The following is a 25,263-nucleotide window of genomic DNA, read 5'->3' as shown; positions in this document are numbered from 1 at the left end:
TATAGGAGACAAGGTTCTTTAAAAAAAAAAAAAGTAAACTGAAAGGATAATGCAACTTGTTGGGTTTTCCTGGATCAGTATGTGTTCTGAATCCAACAACCAACTATTGAAATGTTACAGTTTTGTTGCTAATAACTGATATATTTCTGTAACTTAGGTTTAACAATTATATAAGATCATACTTGCTTATAAAGAACAATAATAAAAATCATCTCAGCATTTCAGCATGAAATCCACTGCCGTCTGCAGTACATAACTTTTTACACTGTCCACGGATCAATCAACCCTAAAATCAGGATAATAGGAGACAATATTTTACAGATACTGTACCAATGAGAACAGAGCGTATACTTCAAGAAGTCTACAGTTTTGATATGTCGAAAGTAGCACAGCTGTCTTCAACCTTGATAATAATCAGAAATGTTTCTTGAGCATCAAAAAATCATTATATTAGACTGATTTCTGAAGGATCATGTGACACTGAAGACTGGAGTAATGATGCTGAAAATTCAGCTTTGATCACAGGAATAAATTACATGTTAAAATAGATTCACATATTTCACAATATTACTGTTTGTATTGTATTTTCGATCCCAAAAATTAAGCCTCTGTGAGCAGAAGAGACTTCTTTCAAAAACAAAACAAAAATGACTGACCATTATATCAATTCAATTCATAAAAGCCTATTTTTTGGCTGCTTATTTACAGAAGAACAGTTAAAAGTGGGAGAGAATTGGGAATAATATTGAAACACTTAAGCTATATCATTCACAACTTATTTTAATTCAATCAAGTGTAATTCTAAAACTGTATTTCACTCAAAAGTCATAACTAGCAGATGTTCCAGTACATCTGATTCCATTAGCTCGGTGTGTGATTTTATTTAAGAGCAAATGCCTTTGTTTAACTTATAAGGATGCATGTACTGTATCAGATCTTTCAATTATCAACCGGCTTTTCAGTTTTTGCAGCAATCATACCAAACCACTGGTCACCGAGTTCAACATCCACGAACAGCTCTTAAATTATTTACACCGCATATAAATAAAACCTGATGCCTCCCATTTCTGTCCTCTTCCATGCTTTTATTTCACGAGTTCACACAAGCTCTGCTCTGTTGTCCGTTTCTCTCTCTCAGTCTCTCCCTGATTACTCATCCCTGCAGAAAAGACATGACACTGGTTATCCACGGTTCTACCTTCCACTGGGCCAATAGGTGAAAATGATCCCGAGCAATCCTATTCCACCTTTTAATCCTCATAAATCTGGCACATATGCTCAAACAGACTGTGCAAAACAGGTGGACATGTATGTAGTGTGTCCCGCATCTCATTTCCACGATATCCCACACAAATGCTGTTAATGCTATTCCACATCAATGCTGGTGTGTGGCCGGTTTCAGCATCAATGCATTTACCATGACCGCACCGACATTAAAGCAGCACAAAACAATACTTGTTGAATGTTGTGAAAGTAATGCTCACCGTATAAAACACCCTGAGCCATTAAACACTAGTGGAAACATATGATAAATAGACAGAAAGAGAGTTTATTTAATCCCATAACAGAAAATTGCATGCAACATCAGACACAATATACAGACATTTAGTGCACTACAGACACAGTGTAGACATCTATACTAAACAGCATACTCACTCGACCTGGGTTGAGTTCAGATCATATGTTAATCCATAAGAATAACCCGATGCTTTTCTCAGATCACGACATGTATGCTCCAGTTTTCCTCGAATGTTTTTAGTGCTGATAATTAAGAGAGTAGTAAATAAGATCATTAACACTAATGGAAACAACACACACTCTATTATAGTGTATGTTACACCTTCCTCCCCTTCATAGGCTGCTTGCACAAATAATTTCACCACCCTAATTTGATCTTCCTGCTCCCTGGCGCGTGCGAACAGGTTTTCCCCGTGGAAGAGAAGGATGATGATGATGATGGTGTTGGTGGTGATTTTGCCCCGTTTTAAATCGCCCTCCTGATGTCTAATGCAAGCGGTTCATGTTTCAGACAGACGACACACACACACACACATTCACGCGCACACACACTCACGGCTCCTGGCGGAACTGCACCTTACTCGTTTATTTATTTAATTCATTTTTTCTTTCTTTCAGATGTCACGCGTGGGCGGTGGGAGGACTCACGCGAGTTCGGTAGGTGACTGTGACGTGGCGCGCGCGCGAAGGGAACCGAGATCACGCGTGGAGATTCATCCAAAAAATGAGGAAAGATTAGAAGACACCGACGTTCACAGACTGTAAATGTGAAATATTTTTGTGTACAAATGACTGATACCAGTAGTCATGATTCTAGGAAAATGCATCTATTTTACTCTACTTTTAGATTTAATAATAATAATAATAAAATCTTCATATCAATATGATTTAAAATTAGGGTCTAGTATAGGGTATGAATTTTGAAGCCGCTTTTAAAGTCACCATGAAATCAAAATGGAATATTGCATAGTTTAAACTTTAAAGGGGTCATATGAAGAGATTTCTTGTTTTCCTTTTTCTTTCGTGTGTTATGTAGCTGTTTGTGCATGTATAAGATCTGCAGAGTTACAAAGCTCAAAGGCCCTGTCCCAAATGGCACCCTAAGCACTCGTGGTCTTCCTACGCGTCCGCACTTTCGTGGCGTAATGCCGCTTTGACTGCCGGGAAGAAGTCTGATGAGGAGTCCGCATCAGTGCGGGCCCGGAAAAAGTGCGCATCGAGGGCGAATATCGACCACAAAGGGGGCACTCGCGAGCACCCTTCTGAGGCCTAAAATGACACATGGGACACCCTACCAAGGGGGCAGTGTTTCGGAAAACATTGAAGTTTCCCCGGGCGCCGACATTGATTGGCGGACCCCCACCTGCTGTTAGCATTACATTGACTCCCATTCATTTTGGCGTCACTTTGACAGCGAATAACTTTACATCTGAGGCGTTTAAAGACTCAATTTGTCCATTATTTATTTCTAAAGAAACACGAAAATGTATAAAAGGCTTCATTACCTTGTATCTTACACTATGGCCCCGTAGATGCAGTTTTTGTAAAAATAGGCTAACGATTGCGTCATAACCACGCGACTCTCTGTCGCACAGTAAAGAGATTACCGTATGGACAGGAGGAGAAACTCGCAGGCAATTGCGGGGACGTGGAGGCAAAATGACAAAATAATTAATCAGAATACTTAGCAAAAGTTTCTCCTGCTCCTAGCTCATGGACACCTCCTACTCACGCTCTCCGTCTCTGCAAGTTTCGGAAGGGAATGATTCAGATTTCTCTCGGCACAGCTACTAGAAGACAGACGGGTTGCTCATGTCACATCTACGTCGTCAAGCTCAGTTTGAGTCTGCGCAGTACGCTCAGCCATCAGGAAGTGAGAGCTTCACTTTTCTCCGTTGAAACCTATGGGGTCGCTGTGTCCAGTTTATATACTGTCTATGCACCCTATGGTCTCACGGACTAAACGGACACGCGTACACGGCAGCCATTGTAAGTCCACAAGCCCGAAAGTGCATATGAAGTGTGCCATTTGGGACTGGGCCAAAGTCTCAAACCCAAAGAGATATTCTTTGTAAAAGTTAAGGCTCAGCCACACTTCGTTTAAACACGGCACCACAAATCTACGTCAGTGTGTGGGGAGAGTTTCATAACACCGCCCAAATGTAAACGCAAAGAAATAAGGCGTAACTTTTACACTCTCTGCATTATTGTTGCGCCGGCGCCACCATGTCGTGGAGATGCTGTGTTTTTCGTTTCGAAAACCAAACTACTTTGTTCAGCTTTCCAAAAGAGGGCACACTTAGAACACAGTGGTTAAACTTTATTTACAACACTGTTCCAGAACAGTACAACTAAAATATTCGACTGTGTGCTGCACATTTTTCGGAGGACTGTTTCCAGAACCTGGGAGATTATCCGTTACAAGGCCGGCTGTGCACAAAGGCTGATTTTAAAAAGAGGGGCAATTCCATCTTTGCAAGTACAGTCTGGCGCTTCTGATTCACAGACATAGCCTATAAGTATATTTTCATATTTTAAGAACTTGCTACTGACTATTAGCCTGGCTAACGTCAGACCTCTTCTCATTGAGACGTGATCTGGGAACCACATGTTCATTTTCTCGTATTTGAGGCGTGATTTACGAATGCCCAGAGCTGTTTATTGGGCGATACGAATGTCTATCAAATGCGCCTGCACGTAGCTCATAGCCAATCGTTTCAATTATACCAGATGACGTATGTAGAGCGACAGAAATTCGACGAGGAAGAAGACGAAATAAACTAGCGTTCTAAACTACTTAGAACACTATCTAAGGCTGCATCGAAAGGTAACTTCGCGTCTGATTCCATGTTGGATACATAGATATAAACAAACTGCTTCGGTGTGTCGCATAGACGTCGTCATCGTCTTGATGCTCCCTCCCCGTTCTGTGATTGGTTCCCTTTTTGAGGGGAAAATCTGGTCCATGGTATCCAGGCTGCCTAGCAGCGTGAATAAAATCGCACTGCGCTCAAGGCAGCATGGGGAAACCCAGGCTAACTGACTATTCAAATGCAATTTGAGCAGTATAGTCGCGCTTGTTAGTCATTTCTACGACTCCCCCCCGCGCTTTTCAGAGCGATGAGCTTTGTAAAATTCGACCTGTTTCAGAAAGGCGGGGCATAGAGGAGCAACAATAATGTACTGTATGTGTAAAATAATGACTTTTTTAAACCTAAAACCACGTAAAGACATTGCATTAAACCAAATACACAAAATAATGTTCTTTTTAGAACCATCATATGATCCCTAATATAAAAAATAACCAATGCACATATTTTTTTAATTCATGTGTCCTCCCTCATGATCTTTAATTAAAATCAGATGTCGTGTTTACTGGCATGGGGGCGGGACAACCTGCTGTCACTCACATGAGATGACAGCAATTGCAAACAACAATTCAACCATCCAATCAATTCCCCATGGACAAAATCAAGTCCCGCCCTACATTTATTTCTTGTTCGTCACAATAGGGAAGAAAAGATTATCACAACATCAATTTCATGCTGACTTTAAAAAACAAGCTATCAAGTTGCTAAGTAAGATCTACAACTACCACGATAATGTCAGTCTAGATGCTTTACAAACTGCAGCTTCAAAGTTCACATTTGAGGTATAAAGTTGGTAAACTGTAAAACATAAAGGCATCTTCAAGTAGCCAATGTTAACCAGAGATATTTTATAAATTCAAAACTCGATTATAAAACATTCAAGTGTTTTAACGCAGACCTATATGGGTTTGTATCAAGAGTAATGGTGTGACTCCTCAGCCAAGGAATTAGAGCTGTTTACAGAGGTTATTCGCATCTGTGGATCAATATACATTTCTTTTAGAGGTTTGTTTTTTGAGGGAGGGTGTGGTTTTTGTGATTTCACAAAAATGTGATTGATTCCAGACTCCAACATGACACATCCATCAAGTATGGTAAATTAACTACACAAGGATTTTAAGATTGTTATATTAACATGCTTAAACCATAATAGACCAGTAATAATTGTATATCTCCTACTTTTTAATGTTTATGTGTATTTGTACTTCCTGGGCATTCTGTCTCTAGATCTCTCTGGTGTTTGTGTTGTATCTCATAGTGTTGAGACTGATTGTGATGTTTCTCTTTCTTGTACCTGTGACTGTATATCTGTGGATTCACTCTCTTGTCTCCTTTCCTGATCCATTTGCATTGTTGCTCCAGGGTTCTCTTGTGCATGTGTCCTAGCCATAGGTAAAATGTCAAATTCTGATGTTATTTCACTTTGCTGATTCGGCGTCAGTGGGTTGAACAACTCCCATGGAGTGGCAGTATTCCCTCCTCTTGTTCGTCTTGTGTTTTGATCATGATGGTGTCTATCCACTGCAATATTGACACACAAGCAAAGAAACAGGACATGCTTAATATTGAACTAACCAGATCACAAAACAAATACAGCTGCAATGATGCTGTGAGTCAGCCTTCCACCTACAATGGACAGAACAATCTAACCAAACAAATACACCAAGGTTTGGTGTATCTGCTACCAACTGGCAATACTTGTCCTTATTGTGGACAATGAGAAACTAACAAAATGCACTGAAACTGCTTGTTAGAGCATAGATCAAAATAAAAAGCATTTTAATGAGTGAAAAAAGTAGGTGAAGAAAAGCATCAGTATATGACGGCAAGTGCATCCATCTTACAGTTTATACCCACATGACACTTACAGTTTGGTGCACTTATACAACATATTCTGTCTGTAATGTACACTGTAAAAAGTTTAACTATTATTTACTCAATTTTATTGGTGAAACATTTTTACACTCAAAAAAATTGAGTAAATTTTAAAGCTGTGAAATCAATGAAATATACTGTATGAATTGAGTAAATGCAAGTAAAAAAATTAAGTAAATCTGAGTAACTGCATCTGGTACATTAACAAATTAAATTGAGTAGAAATAATTTAACATTTAAACATTAAAAAAACAATATTTATGAGTAATATTAACTGTTTTTATTAATGAGTAATATTAACTTTTTTATTTTCTCTAAACCTTTGTAAAAATAGTACTCCAGACTAGAGGATGACACGGGAGTGGATTTTCACTCCTGTCCCGTCCCACTCCCATAGAAAGAAATCTTGTCCCGTCCCACTCCCAGACCAAAGTTTTAAAAATAATCCCATCCCATCCCGCTCCTGGTAAATTGACTCCCACTCCCATCCCGCTCCTGTTTAAACTGACTCCCGCTCCTGTACCGCTCCCATATATTTTTTTCTTCAATTAGTGTTTAGTTAATACATAATTTGATTTAATCTGCTCTCCATCCTGTTTTAGACCAGCTGCTGAGCCCGTTTCTAGATTTTCTCCAGAAAATGGAAGACAGCAAATAAAAGAAAAACAACATAGTTCACACCATGTCTACAATAGTTTAATAAACCCAAACAGCACATAAAGCTGCCTTTTTCTCATTTATTGTTGAGTAAACAATACATTTATAGTTTACATTTATAGTTTTTTTAAATTACATGTTAACGATTTTCATCAATTATGCTCTTGCATAATGAGTCCAATTATGGGTATAAATTCAATAAATATTATTCCTGTCAATAGAAATCTGATGTAAATCTATGAGAATCTATCAATATTTCTCCAAATCTGCACATTTTTGAGCTAAAGCCCTGAGGGACGTTGTTTTGTGTATCGCTGTCATGACGACAGCACAGGAGTTTTTTTGTGAATGAAAGCGGCTGACGCGCATAATTCATATTAAAGGTATCGACGCATTTTTTCATTTCATAACTCCTGACACAAATTAAGAAATAACTGTCACTATAAGTTTCTCAGAATACAATAGTGGTCAAATACTGAAACTTGAGTATTATATATTTTTAATGATGTATAGCCTAGTTTGTCAATAACATTAAATCTGATAGTAGAGGTGGGCGATATATCGTTTAGACGATAATATCCAAATTGTTGTCTGGACGATATGCAAAATTGGGATATCGAATATTTCATAATTTGTACAATCCGACCCCCCAAACATGAAAAGAGCTGAAAGGAGTTAAAGAGAAAACAAATAACGCACACTATAACATTCTAAACAATTATATGTAGCGATTTTTAATAGCCTACTGTAGGGCAGTACTATTCCCGGAAGCAACGAGTGGCCCAGCCCATGGTCGCGTGTCGTCAAAAACGCACGAAATAGTGCGCGCAGAAGCACATGCGCAAAACCGTTTTATAAAATGATATAAGAATTATTTTTATTTTATCATGTCATTTTACAAAAGGACATTTTACAAACCTACGTTTCGTGCATGTGCTCCTGCACGCACTTTTTCAGTCACAACACAGCAATCAGAGGAGGACGCGCTGAAAACTGTAATGCTGTTCTCTTCCTTCATAACTCGTACTGAGAAGGTTTGAGCTGCAGAGGAATTTGTGACTGTTTCACCTGTTCAACCACATCAAAGTTTCGTAATTAGTAAGTCCGTGCTTTTTCTCTTTTTGTTCTTATGTGCTGAAGGGCCGCTGTGCCTTGGTGAAACGGTGTTTGTACGTGAAGAGCTCTTTTCCAAAACGCCATAAACCTAAAAAGCTGCCTCAAAGAACCAGCAAAAGTAATGATTATGAATATGTAAAATATTGCAATAAGACATTTTAATTGTTTATTAATTTCTGTGTCGGCTGCAAAGATGAAGTTTATGATAGGCTATTGACTCGCGATCTTTGCATTAGGCTAGTGAACGCACCGGAGAAATGCACATTTATTAGGCTACATAGTTTTATTTTTATTTTTATGTATTAAATCCAGAAATTGGTAATGAAAAAAATATTAAAATTAAGATACAATTAATACAAAACGAAATTCGTTTTAAAGAAAGGCTTTGTGCTTTCTGTTTTGAGGTATCTGTGAAAGTTTGAAAGTCTTTTAGTGCCGCTTTCAGAGCGCTCGCGTCCATAATGGAAAACTGTCACGTAATATTGTTTTTTCCTCATAAATGCAAACACGAAAAATAAAAGACAAAAGACTTTTTTAAAAAGACAAACCATCAGTTTTTGAAAAAAAAGAAAAAAGAAAAAAAAAAGATGGATTTATAGCGTTTTGGGGAAAAAATGGATGGATAGCGTTTTGAAAAGAACATTTTTTACTTTGAATTTATCATCAACAATATTGTTGTTTGATTTAATAATCACTGTTGCAAGAGGTGCCTGGTTCCGTTTTTTTTTTATTTGTATTTTTTTGTAAGTGGAAAAAGTAGGGGCTGACCCACCTCAGATTCTGTTTAGTTAGCTCCTTTATTGTTTTTTTTTTCTATAGCCTACAATAATAAGTCAAATGCAGCAAGTCAAAAGACCAACTGGGCCTTCTTTGCCAGTTTGCACACATTTCTTTGAAGGATGGCAAAAATATCGTCTGAATATCGATATCGAGATATTGGAAAAAAATATCGAGATATTCATTTTTGTCAATATCTCCCACCCCTATCTGATAGTAACTTTGAACTAAATAAAAATAAAAAAAACGCTTAACAGGTTAAAAGGAAACTACAAAATGGTGCATTTTTTCTTTTTTTGTCGTCTTTGCTATTGGTTGATTCCCGCTCCCGTCTGCTCCCGTTAACCATTTATCCTGTACCGTCCAAATCCCGTGATTAATAGCAAAGATGACTCCCATCCTGCAGGAATCCCACGGGAATCCCGTGACCCGTGGGATTCCCGAAAAAATGTCAGCCTCTACTCCAGACAACCACCATTATACATTACATTGGCCTTTATTTTCAATGAGTACAGCAATACAGCACATTTTAGACTGTTTTTTCATGTATACAATATTGCCTGCATTTAAACTTATTTAACAAGTAAAAATGAAATATTTAAACATTCAGGTAGCCAAATTCAAGTGTAATCAACCACTCTGTTATCCAATATCCACCGAATCTGCGCTGGTCCTCGTGCCGGAGACAGACTCGCGCTCTGCGGGTGAACTTTGAACTTCATACCGCCGTCTTGCATTTCACTCACAGTCACTGTCTGAGGCACAGCCGAAATATACTGCGAGCGACTGACATAACCTGCCAATAAACAAAAAGTGATAGTTCTGAGGACATTTTATCATCCAAATGATAATAATTATATTCATTATCATTATGAAAGTCAGTCATGTGTTTATGCAAAGCGTTTCAATCACGCAAAAAGACAAACGCGGCTCTCGTCTCGTTTAGGTGTCGAATTACGCCTCTGTAGGCTATGTTGTTTTGCATTAAATATGATTTAAAGCACAGTAATGATTTTATAGATAAAATAAAACATACACCAACCTGAATTTCACAGTGAAAATGCACCAAATCTGCGACGCTGAGAAGAGAGCTGTTGTTCTTGACTGGAGAGTTCAAACAGCCACGCTCACTCCAACCGTCGAGTTTTCGTCACGTCAGAGGGTGGGGGAGGGGGGGGCATTGTTTTAATTGAGTAAACTTACTCAATTTTAAGAGCGTGTTAAATATATTAATAATATTGATTTGAATTAAGTAATTTTTTTGTTTCTTGAAACAGATCAGTTTAATTAAACATTCTCAAATATTTTGATAGAAATTTCACATATATATTAAGTATATTATAAAGAAATAATTGGTTAGTCAAATACTAAATTATTTTATTGAAAAAAACTTAAATATATCTGTAAATTTTAGATAAAATTAACTGTTGGATTTTTACTCAATTATTTTGGTATGTTTAACTCAAACAATCAAGTAAACGATATACAGAGATTTTATTAAGTTAATAAAGTTAAAAATTTCTGTAATATTTACTAAGCCACAGAATAATTTTTTACAGTGTATATGATATTTTGCCCAAACACACGTCTCAATGTCTCTCCTGCCATTGTGTGTGACTCGAGTATGCCATCGTTCCACTGCAGACAATCACAAGATATCGATTGATAAAATATTATTTAAAATACAAAAATGACATTGCTGATTGGATTGCGAATTTAAATACAACAAAAATGAAATGAACATCTCAATAGCTCTTCCCATTAAAGATACAGTAACTACCATTTCATTAGTTATAGTAACACAATATTCTCTGATCATCCTCAAAATTTCAGATTAGAAAAACACATGCATGTAAAGTGATATCTTACTGATTATAGTATTTAAAAATAAATAAATAAGCAATTTACTCAATGTATAGTTCACTTTTGTAATAATCTGGAGAATTTATTTTCTTCTCATTGTCTCTCAGACCAAAGTCATCTGGATCGAGTGTTTCTTAAAGCAAACCTAAGGTTCCTGTTAATAGTTGTACTTTCAGGATCAGAATGTCATCCCGTACTTGTCTTAGTAAGTCTCAACGTCTCAATCTAGCTTCATCACACTTCTGAATCCCTAAAACAAACCAAATATTAAGGTGATTTCTTAATGAGTCACAGCACAGCAGTGATAGCCCCAAAACTTGTTACACAATTTAAAATGTTTACATGTCTTTGCATTATATATCAATTCAAAATATCAAAAAGAGTGGCAATTTAGAAAGAATGTTTACATGTTAAAGGGATAGTTGACCTAAAAATGAAAATTCAATCATTATTATTTACGTTCCAAACCTGTACAATTTCTTTCATCTGTGCAACATAAAATAAGACATTTTGAGAAATGTCAAGTTTTGTTCATACAATGGAAGTCAATGAGTTCCAAAACTGTTTGGTTACCAACATTCTTCAGTTAATAAATTTGAGAAACACATCCATGAAACACAACCATGAGAGCAGCTGATTAAAAATAATTGAAAAAGTGGTTCAGAAAAGTGAAGCCGGTCCTGAGAATGCTCTGAGAAGGCATTGTTTGCAGATGCCACTTGGTTTGATATTTTGTTTCTAATCCCATGAATTTCAGACATTTTCAAGCATGACTTAAGTATTAAGCACTGTATGTTGCAAGTAAAAATATAACATGCTTTGCCTTTTTATATATTTTAACTAGAACAAAAATGTATACTTTTAAAATGTCAGTGTTAACCTGCTATATTCAGTAAATATACAACAACAGACATGAAACATGAAACAGTACGGATGTGTTTTTCCATGAACAAAGAACAGAAATGAGCTGGAGCAGAAAAGTTCAATGTATATGTTTTAAAACAGCATCTTACCTTTCACTTGCAAGTGAACTATTCCAGTCTGCAGATATTCGTCATGAAGATAACTCCTGAAAACTTTACATGTGTATTTTCCTACCTGACTGCTGATCATTTCTCGAAGTCAGAGACAGAGTTCCTCTCTCCAGCTCCTGGATGGACAGACTCAGTCATAGTTATCAATTGTTTTCTCCTGCCCGTTCATGTTTGAAACATGTTTATTTGAATACTTACAGCTGAAACTGATAGAAATTGTATCTTGTAATGTTTGACATTCATATATGACTTCACAAATACAGGCCTTTCTGTGATCTCCTGACATCTCTGAGAGTCAAAGACACATTAGATCCTGCAGTGAGAGACTCACTCGACCCTCATAGCTCTCTGTCCATCCTTACAATGGCAGACCAGATCCTCCTTATTCCACCACATGATTTCCATCGAAGCAGCGCTGATGGCTGGCTCAAGATGACACGACAGAAATCATCTCCAGGATTAAAATATGCAATGTCAGGCTGGCAAACAAGAGACAACTCTGAAGAAGAGAGAGAGAGAAAAGAATAATTAATAAAGAAAAAATATATATCTGTCAGACATGTCATAATAGTGTTTTATCTACAGTGAGACTCAGCCGAAGCATTAGAGTTTTATAGATAATGTTTGTTTTGACTTGCCTTGCTTAGTTTCTGACATATCTTTAGCCTCAGCCGTTTTTAATATTTCTGCACACCTGAGACACTGACAGAAAATTCACTGTAAGCCTAGAAAACATTATAATATGAAACTGTCTGCATGAATATCAAGCTTTTTAAAACATTATTATTATAATAAAACTTAACACAATATGATTCTTAACATAATTACTATACATAAATTATTATTATATTTACAGCAAGTTTAGAAAAAATAAAATAAAATAAAAGGTAGCCTAACTTGTACAAATGCATGAAAATATATTAGGCATGATACTGCCCCCTACTGGCAGAGCAGACAATGCTTTAGATATGATAAAAACAAAGAAACAACAGATAAGTGTACACGAAATCCGTATATGTCTTTTGTAAATAATAATAATAGGCCTACATACATACATAAACGCTGCCGTTTGCTAGTTTTAATGATAATGAAATTGTGACGTTAAATATAAATATTTTTTTTACATACCCAATTTTTGTACGACTGAAACAAATATACAGCTATTACATTTCTGAACGAGGTCCAGTGTTATATATAACTTTTTTTTCAAAACAATAAAGGTATTTTAAACATTTTAATTTCTGATGCCATGTCCCATTCTGAAGAGCAATTCATATGTGGTTATAGCTAATTCAACATACGATCCATATATATATATATATATATATATATATATATATATATATATATATATATATATATTATATATATATATATATATATATATATATATATATATATATATATATAAAATATATATTCATAAGATCACTTAAGTGGAAGTAAATGTAGTAAATGCAGGTAGTTGTAAAGCATTTAGTAGTGGTCAGTTAACTATTTTTGTGAGCTCATCTAAAGAGAGGTCTGTTTATGCCTAGTAAAGCATTCATAAAATGTATATTTAAAGGCTCAGTTATCTTCTAAACAGAAAAAGGAAACAAACACAACACAACACAGTGATACAGAACATAGAAATATTTAACTGAGCCTTTAAATCTCCTTTATGTTTTACAAGGCATAACTAGTCCTCACTTTAGATGAGCTCACAAAAATAGTTAACTGTCCACTACTAATGCTTTATAACTACATGAATTAACCCTGAATTAAATTAGAAATAAGTGTTGATAAACACACTAACTATTACTGTATGTCTGAATAATAAGATGTATGAATGTACATTTAAATAGTTTATTAATCATTTACTCACACTTTCTAAGTGATCTTATGAACCACTGACAACTCCTAAATAACTGCTTTTATATCATACCATTGTTATGCTGATGATATTGAATTATATTTATCTTTTAGCCCTGATAGGTTGGACAAACTGTCCTTGTTGCACAATTGCTTAGCCTCCATTAAAAATTGGATGGCAGACAACTTTCTGCAACTAAATCCAGACAAAACTGAGGTGCTGATTTTTGCCCCAGACAACAATACTACTAAGATTAGGCAGGCCATTGGGGCTCAATCATCCTCGGACTGTAATGTTGTGCGAAATTCGGGTGTCATTTTTGATAAATCTATGTGTTTTAGCAGTCATGTTAAATCTGTGGTTCATTCCTGTTTTTTCCATCTCAGGAACATCACTAAGATTAGATCTGTGGTTTCTAAAAAAGAGATTGAGATGCTTGTTCACACTTTAATTTCTTCTCGTCTTGACTATTGCAATGTACTGTACACTTGTTTAAACAAATCCTCTATGAATAAATTGCAGGTGGTACAGAATGCAGCTGCAAGACTTTTGCGGAGATCACATATTACACCTATACTTGAGGCTCTGCATTGACTTCCAATTAGTTTTAGAGTACAGTTTAAAATCTTAACCATTACTTACAGAGCCTTGCATGATCAAATATCCAGGATATACTGCATGTATATTCTTCTGGTCGCTTTTTGAGGTCTTCAGGCCAAGACGTTCCTAGAGGACTTTTTAAAACAAGAGGTGACCGAGCTTTCTGTGTGGTGTCTCCAAGGCTCTGGAACTCTCTTCCATTAGCCTTTAGAGCTTTGGACTCTGTGGAGACTTTTAAAAAACACCTTAAGACACATCTTTTTAGACAAGCATTTAATTAGCAATATGGTTTTGTATGTTTGGTGTATATGTGTATATTTGTATGTTATGTGTATGTGCATATCTGTTATGTGTATATTTTAATTCTGTGAAGCACTTTGTGACCTTTTTGTCTGTGAAAAGTGCTATAGAAATAAAGCTTACTTTGTAAATAATGCTATATTCATTTAGAAATGATAAATTGATCATTAATAAAGTATGAAAATACAATTATTAAACACATTATAGATATGCTTTTGAAACCAGAATAAAGCATTTATAGCTGTATTTATATACTGCTTATTAATTCTATTAATGCTTTATAAATGAATTAACTGTTTACTAATGCTTAACTAATGATTAATAGCATGGAGTTATTATAAAGTGTTACTGAAAGGTCCAGAACTAACACACGTCTCTCTCTCTCTCTCTCTCTCTCTCTCTCTCTCTCTCTCTCTCTCTCTCTCTCTCTCTCTCTCTCTCTCTCTCTCTCTCTCTCTCTCTCTCTCTCACACACACACACACACACCTCTCTCTCTCTCTCTCTCTCTCTCTCTCTCTCTCTCTCTCTCTCTCTCTCTCTCTCTCTCTCTCTCTCTCTCTCACACACACACACACACACACACACACACACACACACACACACACACACACACACACACGTCTCTCTCTCTCTCTCTCTTACACACACACACACACACACACACACACACACACACACACACACACACACACACACATTGTGTTGGGACCTTTAGGCTTTTAGCTTCAATTGAATTATTGAATTATTCTCTAATCGGTTGCATATTATGTAGTGGATATATCCCTCGAATGCATACTGCAGTCCCTTTTGTCTTGATCTCTCAGTAATTTTTGGCAGTGAAACGGGTGAAATATCTAATTATCTCCTTGGGAATGTCTGACACCGGTGCATACATACAGTAATAGACGTGCCAGGCGCGAAAGCTTGTCAGGCGTAGCAGCAGTAACTAAGGAGGGCGGGGCTTAGCGAAGGGTCAATTGGGTGGGGAGAAAGCTATGCCATAATCAGAAATATTATGTATGTATATATATATATATATATATATATATATATATATACACAGTATATATATATATATATATACACACACACATCTTAAGCAAAGTAGGCCTAAGTAACAAATGAGTACAAAGTTGCACAAGTTAGGCTACAAAGATACAAAATGCAATACGTCACATGTCATGTGCAACGTCTCCTCCAGTCGCACGCATCACTCCGGGCCGGCTGTGCTGTATTGTTGTAACAAACTGCTCCGAGACAGGAAGGTAGAGAATCCAAATGCAGCTTTAATGGGAAAATCCAAGATCACAAACTGTCACATGTCATGTGCAACGTCTCCTCCAGTCGGGCCGGCTGTGCTGTATTGTTGTAACAAACTGCTCCGAGACAGGAAGGTAGAGAATCCAAATGCAGCTTTAATGGGAAAATCCAAGATCATAAACTGTACAGATAATAAAAACCAGGAACATGGAAAACAGTGAAAACGCTCAGAAATGCAGTGTCACACATACAAGACTTCACAGGGAATGAATGTGAAAACCAGGCTTTGCGATCCATTCCATTCTGAATAAACAAACAACGCAGTTGTTCATGCTTCGTCCTTGTTGCATTATTCATTAAGATAACTCTAAACAAATTTCTGTAGTTCAGACAACTCGGAATTGTAGTTGAGAATGTCAGTCATTTTCAGATTGTTAAGCAGTTCCTTAAAGCGATGTCAAATCATATTTATAACTGAAAGTAATAACAAAAAGAATAGAACATAGATGGCAGAAATAACATGAACCAAAGTAATAATAACTCACTGTCATCTAAACTGGAGAGATCTGGCACAGGTGGCAGCTCTTGATCCTGGAGGGACCTGGGAACCACAGAGACTCCAGATCTTCTAGACCTGGCCTGACACACACACCGACTCAGGATCTGCAGGATCTGCGTCCGGCGTTTGCTTGATCCTGAAGGGACCTGGAACACACAGAGACTCCAGATCTACTGGACCTGGCCTGGCAAACACACCGACTCAGGATCTGCAGGATCTGCGTCCACCGTTGGCGTGTTCTTCTTTGCAAATGCACAGTTGGAAAGAAAATATATTTTTAGGAACATTTCAGCAGGCTCAAGATAATTAATACAGAGATCATTATTCACTGTTTTAATCAATTGGCAGCCATAAAACATAGCGATAATAATCTGCATTTTCATGTGTGGTGCGCTGAACGCTCTAACCGTAAACTTACACATGGGGTGTGTACTAACTAGAATGCGGAAGTAGTTGTGCAAGTAGTCCATTGACGTGCTACATGTAAACGATATTATTTGTATTGTCCTGTAAAAAATAATGCTGTTCATTTAAATTATTCAGCCTTTATGAGCAAGAAACTATAGCGCAAACGGCAATCTCATCGTTTTGATTTCAGCAAATCAGTTTGAGCGAATGCAGTGATTAATGTTCATGAGCAGAGGGCTCAGTGCTGTGCAGTGACCCTCACCGTCCTTCAATGTCTTCCGGTGACCCTCACCAGCCCTGGTGTCTTGTGGCTACCTTTACCGGCCCCAGTGGTGTGTGATGACCCTCACCGACCCCAGTGTCTTCTGGTGACCCTCATCAGCCCTAGTGTTTTGAGGTGACCCTCACCACCCCCAATGTCTTTCAGGGACCCACACCGGCCCCAGTGCTGTGTGATGACCCTCACCGACCCCAGTGTCTTCTGGTGACCCTCATCAGCCCTAGTGTTTTGAGGTGACCCTCACCACCCCCAATGTCTTTCAGGGACCCACACCGGCCCCAGTGCTGTGTGATGACCCTCACCGACCCCAGTGTCTTCTGGTGACCCTCATCAGCCCTAGTGTCTTGAGGTGACCCTCACCACCCCCAATGTCTTTCAGGGACACACACTGGCCCCAGTGCTGTGTGATGACCCTCACCGACCCCAGTGTCTTCCGGTGACCCTCATCAGCCCTAGTGTCTTGAGGTGACCCTCACCACCCCCAGTGTCTTTCAGGGACCCACACCGGCCCCAGTGCTGTGTGATGACCCTCACCGACTCCAGTGTCTTCCAGTGACCCTCATCAGCCCTAGTGTCTTAAGGTAACCCTCACCACCCCCAGTGTCTTTCAGGGACCCACACTGGCCCCAGTGCTGTGTGATGACCCTCACCGACCCCATTGTCTTCCGGTGACCCTCATCAGCCCTAGTGTCTTGAGGTGACCCTCACCACCCCCAGTGTCTTTCAGGGACCCACACTGGCCCCAGTGCTGTGTGATGACCCTCACTGACTCCAGTGTCTTCCAGTGACCCTCATCAGCCCTAGTGTCTTGAGGTGACCCTCACCACCCCCAATGTCTTTCAGGGACCCACACCGGCCCCAGTGCTGTGTGATGACCCTCACCGACTCCAGTGTCTTCCGGTGACCCTCATCAGCCCCAGTGTCTTGAGGTGACCCTCACCACCCCAATGTCTTTCAGGGACCCACACCGGCCCCAGTGCTGTGTGATGACCCTCACCGACCCCAGTGTCTTCCAGTGACCCTCATCAGCCCTAGTGTCTTGAGGTGACCCTCACCACCCCCAATGTCTTTCAGGGACCCACACCGGCCCCAGTGCTGTGTGATGACCCTCACTGACTCCAGTGTCTTCCGGTGACCCTCATCAGCCCTAGTGTCTTGAGGTGACCCTCACCACCCCCAATGTCTTTCAGGGACCCACACCGGCCCCAGTGCTGTGTGATGACCCTCACCGACCCCAGTATCTTCCGGTGACCCTCATCAGCCCTAGTGTCTTGAGGTGACCCTCACCACCCCCAATGTCTTTCAGGGACCCACACTGGCCCCAGTGCTGTGTGATGACCCTCACTGACTCCAGTGTCTTCCAATGACCCTCATCAGCCCTAGTGTCTTGAGGTGACCCTCACCACCCCCAATGTCTTTCAGGGACCCACACCGGCCCCAGTGCTGTGTTATGACCCTCACCGACCCCAGTGTCTTCCGGTGACCCTCATCAGCCCTAGTGTCTTGAGGTGACCCTCAGCACCCCCAATGTCTATCAGGGACCCACACTGGCCCCAGTGCTGTGTGATGACCCTCACTGACTCCAGTGTCTTCCGGTGACCCTCATCAGCCCTAGTGTCTTGAGGTGACCCTCACCACCCCCAATGTCTTTCAGGGACCCACACCGGCCCCAGTGCTGTGTGATGACCCTCACCGGCCCCAGTGTCTTCTGGTGACCCTCATCAGCCCTAGTGTCTTGAGGTGACCCTCACCACCCCCAATGTCTTTCAGGGACCCACACCGGCCCCAGTGCTGTGTGATGACACTCACCGGCCCCAGTGTCTTCCGGTGACCCTCATCAGCCCTAGTGTCTTGAGGTGACCCTCACCACCCCCAATGTCTTTCAGGGACCCACACCGGCCCCAGTGCTGTGTGATGACCCTCACTGACTCCAGTGTCTTCCGGTGACCCTCATCAGCCCTAGTGTCTTGAGGTGACCCTCACCACCCCCAATGTCTTTCAGGGACCCACACCGGCCCCAGTGCTGTGTGATGACCCTCACCGACCCCAGTGTCTTCTGGTGACCCTCATCAGCCCTAGTGTCTTGAGGTGACCCTCACCACCCCCAATGTCTTTCAGGGACACACACTGGCCCCAGTGCTGTGTGATGACCCTCACCGACCCCAGTGTCTTCCGGTGACCCTCATCAGCCCTAGTGTCTTGAGGTGACCCTCACCACCCCCAGTGTCTTTCAGGGACCCACACCGGCCCCAGTGCTGTGTGATGACCCTCACCGACTCCAGTGTCTTCCAGTGACCCTCATCAGCCCTAGTGTCTTGAGGTAACCCTCACCACCCCCAGTGTCTTTCAGGGACCCACACTGGCCCCAGTGCTGTGTGATGACCCTCACCGACCCCAGTGTCTTCCGGTGACCCTCATCAGCCCTAGTGTCTTGAGGTGACCCTCACCACCCCCAGTGTCTTTCAGGGACCCACACTGGCCCCAGTGCTGTGTGATGACCCTCACCGACCCCAGTGTCTTCCAGTGGCCCTCATCAGCCCTAGTGTCTTGAGGTGACCCTCACCACCCCCAATGTCTTTCAGGGACCCACACCGGCCCCAGTGCTGTGTGATGACCCTCACTGACTCCAGTGTCTTCCGGTGACCCTCATCAGCCCTAGTGTCTTGAGGTGACCCTCACCACCCCCAGTGTCTTTTAGGGACCCACACTGGCCCCAGTGCTGTGTGATGACCCTCACCGACCCCAGTATCTTCTGGTGACCCTCATCAGCCCTAGTGTCTTGAGGTGACCCTCACCACCCCCAATGTCTTTCAGGGACCCACACTGGCCCCAGTGCTGTGTGATGACCCTCACTGACTCCAGTATCTTCCGGTGACCCTCATCAGCCCTAGTGTCTTGAGGTGACCCTCACCACCCCCAATGTCTTTCAGGGACCCACACTGGCCCCAGTGCTGTGTGATGACCCTCACTGACTCCAGTGTCTTCCAATGACCCTCATCAGCCCTAGTGTCTTGAGGTGACCCTCACCACCCCCAATGTCTTTCAGGGACCCACACCGGCCCCAGTGCTGTGTGATGACCCTCACCGACCCCAGTGTCTTCCGGTGACCCTCATCAGCCCTAGTGTCTTGAGGTGACCCTCAGCACCCCCAATGTCTATCAGGGACCCACACTGGCCCCAGTGCTGTGTGATGACCCTCACTGACTCCAGTGTCTTCCGGTGACCCTCATCAGCCCTAGTGTCTTGAGGTGACCCTCACCACCCCCAGTGTCTTTCAGGGACCCACACCGGCCCCAGTGCTGTGTGATGACCCTCACCGGCCCCAGTGTCTTCTGGTGACCCTCATCAGCCCTAGTGTCTTGAGGTGACCCTCACCACCCCCAATGTCTTTCAGGGACCCACACCGGCCCCAGTGCTGTGTGATGACACTCACCGGCCCCAGTGTCTTCCGGTGACCCTCATCAGCCCTAGTGTCTTGAGGTGACCCTCACCACCCCCAATGTCTTTCAGGGACCCACACCGGCCCCAGTGCTGTGTGATGACCCTCACTGACTCCAGTGTCTTCCGGTGACCCTCATCAGCCCTAGTGTCTTGAGGTGACCCTCACCACCCCCAATGTCTTTCAGGGACCCACACCGGCCCCAGTGCTGTGTGATGACCCTCACCGACCCCAGTGTCTTCTGGTGACCCTCATCAGCCCTAGTGTCTTGAGGTGACCCTCACCACCCCCAATGTCTTTCAGGGACACACACTGGCCCCAGTGCTGTGTGATGACCCTCACCGACCCCAGTGTCTTCCGGTGACCCTCATCAGCCCTAGTGTCTTGAGGTGACCCTCACCACCCCCAGTGTTTTTCAGGGACCCACACCGGCCCCAGTGCTGTGTGATGACCCTCACCGACTCCAGTGTCTTCCAGTGACCCTCATCAGCCCTAGTGTCTTGAGGTAACCCTCACCACCCCCAGTGTCTTTCAGGGACCCACACTGGCCCCAGTGCTGTGTGATGACCCTCACCGACCCCAGTGTCTTCCGGTGACCCTCATCAGCCCTAGTGTCTTGAGGTGACACTCAGCACCCCCAATGTCTATCAGGGACCCACACTGGCCCCAGTGCTGTGTGATGACCCTCACTGACTCCAGTGTCTTCCGGTGACCCTCATCAGCCCTAGTGTCTTGAGGTGACCCTCACCACCCCCAATGTCTTTCAGGGACCCACACCGGCCCCAGTGCTGTGTGATGACCCTCACCGGCCCCAGTGTCTTCTGGTGACCCTCATCAGCCCTAGTGTCTTGAGGTGACCCTCACCACCCCCAATGTCTTTCAGGGACCCACACCGGCCCCAGTGCTGTGTGATGACACTCACCGGCCCCAGTGTCTTCCGGTGACCCTCATCAGCCCTAGTGTCTTGAGGTGACCCTCACCACCCCCAATGTCTTTCAGGGACCCACACCGGCCCCAGTGCTGTGTGATGACCCTCACTGACTCCAGTGTCTTCCGGTGACCCTCATCAGCCCTAGTGTCTTGAGGTGACCCTCACCACCCCCAATGTCTTTCAGGGACCCACACCGGCCCCAGTGCTGTGTGATGACCCTCACCGACCCCAGTGTCTTCTGGTGACCCTCATCAGCCCTAGTGTCTTGAGGTGACCCTCACCACCCCCAATGTCTTTCAGGGACCCACACCGGCCCCAGTGCTGTGTGATGACACTCACCGGCCCCAGTGTCTTCCGGTGACCCTCATCAGCCCTAGTGTCTTGAGGTGACCCTCACCACCCCCAATGTCTTTCAGGGACCCACACCGGCCCCAGTGCTGTGTGATGACCCTCACCGACCCCAGTGTCTTCTGGTGACCCTCATCAGCCCTAGTGTCTTGAGGTGACCTTCACCACCCCCAATGTCTTTCAGGGACCCACACCGGCCCCAGTGCTGTGTGATGACCCTCACCGACCCCAGTGTCTTCCAGTGACCCTCATCAGCCCTAGTGTCTTGAGGTGACCCTCACCACGCCCAATGTCTTTCAGGGACCCACACCGGCCCCAGTGCTGTGTGATGACCCTCACCGACCCCAGTGTCTTCCGGTGACTCTCATCAGCCCTAGTGTCTTGAGGTGACCCTCACCACCCCCAATGTCTTTCAGGGACCCACGCCAGCCCTAGTGTCTGAGGGTGAAGCTCACCAGCCTCAGTGTCTTACAGTGCCGGGCCCAGTATCTTACACTGAGGTTCACCAGCCCCATTGTCTTCTGGTGATCCTCACTGGCCTCTTTGTCTTCCAGTGATCCTCACCAAGCCCAGTATCTTACAGTTCACTCTCGATTTTGTTACTGTGTGGTGAAGTAATGAAAAAGTAAGAAAACAGATCACATTTGTTCACTCAACACATTCATTACCTGTATAACTAAATCTAACTTTACCTTAACTTGTTCACATCTACCACAGTAAAACTTCATTTCAAAACGTCATATGGGTACAACCAGATGATTCTTAGGATAAAGATAAAAAGATAAAGATCCTGCTGCATACCTGCCAAAGCATGAGAAAAACCTTCTCCCAAAACTGCTTAATCTTTTTCTCAGTCGCTCAAGTCGTCCAATTTTAGGTAGCTTTGCTCTGGAAAATACACAGAACAAGCATGAAGATGGACTGACAAGCACTCAACAATAAATGGTTCTAAATAAACCCATGTTTGTGGGTGTATGTGATCTGTGCATGCATTTGGTCAACAACTGTTTGCCAGCAACACAGGTCTGCATGTGCTTGTGAGTGTGTGTTCAGCATATTCACCTAATTTCTGTGAGTGGCAGCTGTTTGACACACTCTTCGTCAGTCAAGTCCCCTGCCTCCGCAAACACACAAACACATTTCTAAGCATTTTCAATCTCTCATACATATACAAAACTAAAGAATTAGACTATCTATTATCATTTTCACTCTTAAACACTAGCAATGTCAAATAATTTAATTATTTTTATAATGACACATTAAATTCATAAACCCAAGTCACATGCAGATGCCACTTTCATTTGAAACATAAACCTATAACACAGTATAAACTCACTGCTCTGTTGCCGGTGGGTACATGAGGGTACATGTTCGGCAGCAAATGTTTCAGGTTGTTCAGCAGGTGCTCTGTCAAAGCGTTACACAACCCCTGTTCCTCAGTCATGGCGGGGCCGAGAGGAACGCTGCACACACAGATAACAAACGTGTCACATCACTATACAACAGACACCCATCTTTCTTTTATGATTGACTGCTCCATCAGACTGGTCTCTGTGTCTCATAGGATCCTGAAAACTGCATGTAATTCTTGAAACTTCAGTACTTGAGTTACATTGTAATGTGCTTTGGAGTACAGACTCTATCAGCTGAATACACACACACCAACACTTACTGAAAGATGGTGGGTCCAAAAACTATTGACAAGTTCTTGGATGTCATACGATTTAGTAGACTCTCAGCAGCCACACGGGACAGAAAGTACAACAGGTAGCAGAGGACGTTAAAATGTTCCTCCGGAAGACTGTTCAGGATCACCCTCACAGCCTGATTCAGTTTTTCCTCTTTTGAATCTGCAAGATACAATGAAGAAGATTCAATCAGATTTGATTTTCTTATCCCAAAATGTTCACTCCTCCCCACCGCAGCTTCACCTACCCCTGAACACCTTCAGCAGTTGTGTCCTGTGTGACTCTGGAATAAGTCCACCAGGCAACTCCTTGAGGAAAAGTTTCAATAAGGAGGCAAGAGTATGAATATTCGCTCTATCAAACTCTGGAAAGCTTCCTTGATCAAAACCTTTCCTTAATTCCTGGCAGAGTTTCACTTTCCCGTTAACTCTGAACAGGCCATTCTGACTGAGACCTAAACACAAACACACATTTTAGAAATACACATAATCTCAGCATACGTGGAGACTGAGAAACAGTGTCAAACACACTCACCATGCTTCTCCACAAACTCCACTATGTGCATGAGCGCTAGAGGAAGACCCTGCCTCATTTGTCCACTCTTCCTCAGGCCAATCAGAGGCACACCAAACACATCCTTCTGTGTTTCCACCTGCACAAAAGTTCAGAAAAAAATAAAAATCAGGACTGTTTACTAGGAAATGTAGGCTACTGTACAGGACAGACTGCATAAGAAAAAAACTTTACAGGAAGCTGTCACCCAAGTGTGCATTTTAAAGGATGTATAGTCATGAACATTTACAATAGCATTTCTCAATGTGGGCTACACTTACACAAATTTACGGTTTGTCGTTTGTTAATTTCAATACTTGACATTAAAAACAAGACTGAAAAAAATAAGAAAGCTGATTTTAACACAAATTTTTTAAGTTCTTTTACTGGAAGTCAATCTTTGACCAATTGTTAGTATAACGTTAAGTCTACGGTGTGCATATTGCATACTTACACACACTGATAAAACTCCGAACACCTCCATTTCAATGAAAGGATCTGCTTTTTTTTCAATCGCCGAGCTGTCAACCAATCCGAGAAAAATAGCCAAAAAAAATAGCTTTTTCAGGGCAGTAGCCAACTAATTAGAAACAGTGTTGATACCAAATGTTTCAAACAAAAATGTTGCCATGGTTATCATACTCTCATGTTGCTATGGTTACTAGCAGCTATGTGAATCATCGCAATTTCATGACTCAAAGGACTACATTTTATCATCACTTTGGTTACCTATAAAGTTCCGTATTAATTACAAGGTATTGCTACTGACTTATAAAGCCCTAAACGGCTTAGCTCCAGTTTATTTAACGGATCTTCTATCGCCCAATAATCCATCGCGCTCTTTAAGGTCACTAAATTCGAGGCTTTTGGTCATACCTAGGATATCCAGATCCACCAAAGGAGGGAGAGCATTTTCACATTTAGCTCCAAAACTCTGGAATAGTCTTCCTGATACTGTTCGTTGCTCAGACTCGCTCTCCCAGTTTAAAACTAGATTAAAGACGCATCTTCAGCCAGGCATTCATATAATATTTTTAATCTTACAGTTAAATCCGGCCTCTAGTTCATAAACGGCAGAGGAGAACTGGCCCCCGACTGAGCCTGGGTTCTCCCAAGGTTTTTTTTTTTTTTTTCTCCATTAGGTCACCTGATGGAGTTTCAGCTCACCATTAGGGCACTTGATGGAGTTTTTCGGTTGCCACTGTTGCCTTTGGCTTGCTCAGTTGGGGATATTTTGGGGATATTTAATTTAATTTTATCAATCAATAAATTCCACTAGAAACATACCTTGTTGTATTATTTTAATACTGTGAAGCTGCTTTGATACAATCT

General features: G+C 41.8%; 1 protein-coding gene and 1 long non-coding RNA gene across 2 annotated transcripts in view; both read right to left on the bottom strand.

Moving 5' to 3' along the window:
• kcnc3b (potassium voltage-gated channel, Shaw-related subfamily, member 3b) overlaps positions 1-5,801 on the bottom strand; it is a gene marked incomplete at its 3' end in the record, with an annotated part of 51,843 nt that extends 46,042 nt beyond the window's left edge. Inside the window, exon 1 of the mRNA XM_081352611.1 lies at positions 5,683-5,801. Within this exon, the coding sequence (XP_081208737.1) occupies positions 5,683-5,778 (96 nt within the window). The 5' untranslated portion in view covers positions 5,779-5,801. The remainder of the gene's footprint in view (positions 1-5,682) is intronic.
• A 3,489-nt stretch (positions 5,802-9,290) lies between these two features.
• Positions 9,291-9,974, bottom strand: LOC308682440. The gene is made up of 2 exons (XR_014029142.1): positions 9,856-9,974; positions 9,291-9,609 (listed from the first exon to the last, which is right to left on the bottom strand). It is a non-coding gene; the product is annotated as an uncharacterized lncRNA (long non-coding RNA).
• Positions 9,975-25,263: the final 15,289 nt, after the last annotated feature.

This window comes from Scardinius erythrophthalmus (assembly GCF_964197995.2).
Source record: "Scardinius erythrophthalmus genome assembly, chromosome: 22".
NCBI classification, from domain to species: domain Eukaryota; kingdom Metazoa; phylum Chordata; class Actinopteri; order Cypriniformes; family Leuciscidae; genus Scardinius; species Scardinius erythrophthalmus.
This window is presented reverse-complemented; position numbering and strand designations above follow the sequence as displayed.